The 6,000-nt window shown below is 40.3% G+C and overlaps 1 protein-coding gene across 1 annotated transcript; it reads right to left on the bottom strand.

The window, feature by feature from the left end:
• Positions 1-548: 548 nt before the first annotated feature.
• LOC125023500 (erythroblast NAD(P)(+)--arginine ADP-ribosyltransferase-like) lies at positions 549-2,587 on the bottom strand. The gene is made up of 3 exons (XM_047610800.1): positions 1,769-2,587; positions 1,574-1,634; positions 549-1,470 (listed from the first exon to the last, which is right to left on the bottom strand). The coding sequence occupies exons 1-3, from the start codon at positions 1,783-1,785 to the stop codon at positions 772-774; spliced, it is 777 nt and encodes a 258-aa protein (XP_047466756.1). The 5' UTR covers positions 1,786-2,587; the 3' UTR covers positions 549-771.
• Positions 2,588-6,000: the final 3,413 nt, after the last annotated feature.

The raw sequence follows: 6,000 nt of genomic DNA, 5'->3' as shown, positions 1-6,000 counted from the left end.
ATACAAGTACTGTACACTAGCTCTGCCCTCAGCAGCTACAGACACACTGATATAATTTAGCTTTAATAATGTCAGACTGCGTAATGTTGCTGATAATACTTTTAATTAAGTGTTTTCGTGACGAATCTTTCCTTGTAATGATGTATTTTTACTTTTATTGGTATGTTTACTACAAAAAAACTTCCGCCACTAGTTTATTTGTAAGGTTAAACCAATCAAAGACTTTTTCTGTTGCATAGCTGAGGACAAGCGAGGCTAGTACACTTTTTTTTTTGTCTGTAAATGTGGAACAACATCTGGCTGTTCAGTTTCTAAATTAAAATTAATACTTTTAAATAACTGGCTTTAATTAAATATTTCAACTGAAATGACTGTTTCTCATTGAGATGAATAAAGTATCTATCTATCTATCTATCATGTTCTTTAACATTTGCAGTGAAGGTGTCCAGTAGAGACACATGCCGTCTACTGAGCGCTGGTTTCTGTCACCAGCACAAGAAAGAACAAGAGAATCAAGCATCTTTATTTGTTTTACATTTGGCCTTTATTTGCACAATATAGTCGACAGTACATGTAATAGTCTATGAAACTGTGGTTTACAAAACAGAACGTGCTTTACACAGTACATATATCACTGGAACAGTAATAATATTATACCTTTATTTGAATCTGTGGGTCCAATTTTAAATAGATTCTAAAATATTAATTGACTAATCTGCCACAATTCTGTATGTTTTTTTTTATAACAATAGCAAACATCTGTTAAATGTGTCACTTTTTTTTCACAAGAGCACAATTCAAATTGGATTGAGTTCTCTCGCTTTTAACTGTGTAGACCACCTCACATGGAAGAGGTTTCTTTTTTGTTGTTCTCTCTGTCTTTGTGACTTTAAAAACCTCATAAGGAGGAATCAGGATTTCTCTCTCTGACTCAAACGCAGAATACGATGAGATTTCGGCTCCAAAGCAGGTGTTTATCTCAAAGCACGTTTTAGTTCCAAATGTATCATTAGCGTATGTAGTATGTGAGCTGGAGGTGAAGGACCCAAAGCGAAACGTTCCGTTGTAGGTGAAGCTGAGGTTGGTTCTGCGGTATCCAGTGAGACACTTTTTATTTTTAAGTTTGAGAGTTTGAAGGGCGCGTGTGAGGAAGAAGTGCAGTGAATGATACTTGAATGCCTCAGTCTTGTAACTGGACCTCTGGGTTCGAACCTTTTCATTGAAGACGGAATAGATATTTGTATCTTTATCTGTATAAACATAAACAGCCCTTCTCTGATACTCTGACAGCTCAGGATTTTTATTTATCGTTGCATTCTTCCAAGCCTTTTCAAAAACTTTGTCATTCTTTAATTCATTCACCAAGTACGTGCTATTCACTAGAGCTTCCATCTTGCTTTCACATCCAGCGTACATGTCATCAACAGAGTTTGGAGCCATATCTAGCTGGATTTCAGCTTTGGCATCATTCTGGAAAAGCAATAAATACAGAAGAAATAAAATTAAATCTTCCAGTGATCTCATTTTTTTTTTTTTTTTAACACAGTTCAAAGCAGGAAGCAGATTACTCTACCTTTCCCATTAGCGCTGCTGCCAAAAGTGCAGCCATGGCCATTTTCCAAAAGCATGCAATCCTGTGCACAAAACATATTTTGTGAGGGTTTTTGCACTTTTTCATAGAAATCTACTGATTCTGATGTCTCTCTCAAACACAGTTCATCACACGTCAAAGCCTGAAAACAGCAACAAAAGAAATAACTCTACTTACCACAGTTTGTTGTCCATTTGGTAGAGTCGCTTGTTCAAAGAGTGAGGAGTAGAGCGTCTGTTCAAAGAGTGAGGAGTTTCTCATCCAGATGGTGATATAGTTCTCAAACTTGCAAATGGTTTTTGCTGGGTCGAATGCTGATTGGTTAAAGATTGGTATGAAAAACAGACGACCACAACATGGTTCACCACATAGAGGAAGTAATATAAGGTAATAAAAAAAAAAAAAAGCAAAGAATAAAGTGTTCAGCAGGCCAGTCAGCAAGAACGTGTTGTGCTGGTAAAGATGGCCAACGCCTCCAAGGCCCCAAAACAACTTTAAGATTGAATATAGAATATTTTAGCGCCACTGCTAATCAACATTTGCCATTGTTACTTTTAAACCTGCCAAAGTTCATCCTCTGCTAAAGACACTTTCTCTTTTCTCCGTCTGCTGAAAAGTGGTGGAAAGTAACTTTTGCATGTAGTATTGGAGTTATGTACAGTTTTGACAAATGTGTACTTTGTTTTGTTTATCACATTTTTGCTCAAATTCTCATTTCGCTTTGGAACAGCCACTTCAATTAGATTTTCAGCTGTAAGGTCATTTTTATGAGCACAAACACATTTACACTCAGAGCTACTTAACAGTCGGAGTCGTATTCAGCAGGCTCGGGGTACAGGTCAGGCAGGGAAAAGGTTGGCTCCTTTTCGTCATCACTGTCCCCCTCATCGCTCTGAGGATCGCTGCCGAGCAGGGGATACATTTGCGCCATTTTGTTTTCCATGGGTGAGATAGCTGTGGTGATGAGATGGTTAAGCAAGGCACGCAGACAGAGCAGACAACAACATCCACACAAGGTTAGAATTGCAGCAAATACTGCTATGGAAACCAGAAAAGAGAACACAAGTGCTCTATACTTCCCAAAGGCATCCATCCAGGAGTCCCACATCCAGAGTGTTCTTTCATCTTTCCATCGAGTGTTCAGAGCCCCTCTATGGCCTTGGTATTATTAGGGATAAATGTGCAACGCTGTTCACCAAACACAGCACAAACACCTCCCTTTTCGGCCAATAGCATGTCCAGGGCTATTCCATTCTGGAAAGCCATGAGGGAAGTTGCAGCCAGTTGATCGTGGACTGCCTCGAAACCACTCAGTGTCCAATTTCCCAGTTTTTGTATGTTGTAGTGGACGTAATTGATCCCGTCTACGGTCTTGTTAGTTGTACACCACCAACAAATTGAGGACTCAAATCCTGCTGCTATCTGATCAGCCAATTTGTATTCGTCTGGAACACCACGTGGAATCCCGACGGCGTCAATATATGTCGGATCACCTGCACCCTGCCAAGCTAGAGACCTTTTCTTACGTTGCCATTGTTGTGGCATAATGCTGGATAAGCTAGTGGAGGGGTTCTCATCAGTTTGTTTCTGTTTCTGTTTTTCCAACATTGTTCTCATATAGTCAGCTAGATTTGTCTCATCATCTGTTTCCCATTGACTTTTAAATTGAGGTAATCTGCACCATCTTCCAAACAGCGTTTCATATGGCGTCAGACCTGAGGTGCATGTAATATTGATTTATAATTTCACTAAGTCCAAACATTGTGTCCATGGTCTCCCTGTCTCTTCAATACATGTTTTCAATCTATTTTTAATTGTTCCATTCATCCTTTCTACTAAACCAGCGCTTTGACGATGCTAAGCACAGTGGTTTTTCAGATCAATGTGGAACATTACATCAATCTTCTTCACAATTTGATTTACAAAATGAGTTCCATTGTCACTGTATATTTTCTCAGGTATTCCATACCTGGGGATTATATCTTTACAGAGTGCTTTTGCCACGTCAGATTGTCTGGATGTTTATTTGGGAAGAGCTCAATACACTTTGAGAATGCATCTATTATGACTAGACAGTACTTTTTTCCTTCACTCTGGTTTAGTTCTATAAAATCCATATGGATAATTTGGAATGGATATTGAGGTGAAGGGAACCGTCCTCTACGAGGTCTCAGGTTTCCTTGTGGGTTGTGTCTAGTACACGTTAAACATGCTCTACAAAAAATTTTTTTTTGAATAAGAGTTAAGTGGTATAACATTGATGTACCTGTCCTACCATCCCTCCTGTTGAGACATGCGTAGAACCATGGCTCAATATAGCCGCCCATTTATACATGTTTTTTGGTAGGATAGGTTTGTTGTCTGGTCATACATATACGTCAGATTGTAAGTTCTTGTAAGTTATTGTACTTTTTTCTACTGTTAAAATGCTGATCTGGCCTGTTGCTGCTGCCTTTGCTGTTTCATCTGCGAAGGCGTTTCCTAGGGAAACGGTATCTGTGCCAGACGTATGCGCCGCACACTTACATATAGCTAATGCTTTAGGTAATTGTACTGCTTGCAGTAAATCTGTTAAGAGTTCGGCATGTGTCACTGGCTTCCCTGTTGATGTAATCATGCCTCTGTTTTTCCAGTACTGCGCAAAGGTATGAACCGTAGCGTACGCGTACTGGCTATCAGTGTAGATTGTTACTTCTTTGTGTTGCATTAATTTACACCTTTCAGTTAATGCTACTAGCTCTGCTGCTTGCGCTGAGTAGTGTGAAGGCAGCTGTTCTGCTTTTAACACGTTTTTTTGGGTCACGACCACATAGCCTGTTAGGGTTTTTCCTAGTTCATTCTTTTTAGCAGAACCATCTACAAACAGCACCTCTCCTTTTTCTAATGGTTGATCTGTCAGATCGGTTCTGCTTTTGGCCGTTTGTTCCACTAGCTCTTGACTATCGTGTTGCGTACCGTTTTCTGGTAGAGGCAATAATGTGGCGAGATTCAGCGTGGTGCATCTCTCTATAGTGAGGTGAGGTTGTGATAGTAGCGTAGACATGCATGATGAATGTCTTGCTGGTGACAAGAATGTCATGTTCGTTTGTAAACAAAAGTGCACATGCCACACTGTCTAACTTAGATGAGAAGTACGCTATAGGTTTCATTTTGTCTCCATGCTGTTGAGCCAATACTGAGGTCATAAAGTGACCTTTGCAGTTTACCATTTGAACAAAGGTTTCGCTATAATTTGGCAACGCTAATGCTGTGCTGGACACTAAGACTTGTTTTATGTTGCAGAATGCTTCTTCAGCTTCTGCGGTCCAGCTCAGAGGGGATGTCATTTTGAGGTTTTCTTCATACATTAATTTGCTCAGTGGTGCTGTTATTTCTGCATAATAAGGCACCCAAGTTCTGCAGTAATTAGTCAGGCCCAGAAAGGACATCATCTGTTTCTTCGTTCTTGGTTTTGGAGCTTGGAGGATTGCAGTTTTTCTGTCTTCTAATATTGTTCGTCCCCCTGCACTAAGACTATGCCCTAGATATTTTATCTGGTCTTTGCATATTTGTAGCTTATTTTTACTTGCTTTGTGACCTTCCTCAGCTAGATGTCTTAGGAGTGCGAGTATCTTTTTTACACGTTTCCATATCAGGGGAGGCCAGTAAGATATCGTCTACGTACAATAATGCTTGGCTCCCCCCTGGAGGTTTGAACTTTGCCATACTTGCACTCATTACTTGGGAGTAAATAGTTGGGCTCTCGCAGTAACCTTGGGGCAGCCTGGTGTATGTGCATCTTTGGCCCTCGAAGGTAAACGCAAACCAGAACTGACTATTTTTGTCCACTGGCACTAAGAAGAATGCATTACTGATGTCTACTACTGTAAATACCTTTGCATCTGGTCATAAGGAATTTAGTAGTGTGAGGGTCAGGCACACACGGGGCTCTTTGAACTACAGCATTATTTACAGCTTGCAGGTCTTGGACCATGCGCCATCCTACAGATGGAGCTTGCTTCTTAACGGGAAAAATAGGAGTGTTACAGGGGGAGTCTTCACATTGGATTATTACCCCTGCTGCAATCAAGTCTTCAATTACTGGTTTTATTCCTTCTTGTGCATCTTGCTTTAAGGGATATTGTCTCACACACGGCCTATATTCTGTATTGGGTCTGATTTGAATGGGCAGTGCACCTTTCACCAATCCCACATCAGTAGGCCCTTTAGACCATAATTTGTCTGGAACATCTTTTAACAGCTGCTCCTCAGCCTCAGTTAACATTACGTATCATTGAGTCCTTTTGTTTTAATCAAGGTGTAAACCAGCCGATACTTGGACTGGCCAGAATAAGGCTTTCTTTGTTAGACCTGTGCTACAGCTATACCATGTGTTTACTGATGTCTCTGCCCAATCAGTCGCACTTTCT

The sequence above is a fragment of the Mugil cephalus genome, chromosome 17, assembly GCF_022458985.1.
Source record: "Mugil cephalus isolate CIBA_MC_2020 chromosome 17, CIBA_Mcephalus_1.1, whole genome shotgun sequence".
Lineage (NCBI taxonomy): Eukaryota > Metazoa > Chordata > Actinopteri > Mugiliformes > Mugilidae > Mugil > Mugil cephalus.
The sequence above is the reverse complement of the archived record's forward strand: the minus strand, read 5'-3'. Positions and strand labels throughout refer to the sequence as shown.

Coding starts and splice junctions, on each gene's coding strand:
- LOC125023500 (XM_047610800.1), bottom strand. Junction 1,471..1,573: donor CAGCAGCGCTAATGGGAAAG/GTAGAGTAATCT, acceptor TTGCTTTTCCAG/AATGATGCCAAAGCTGAAAT.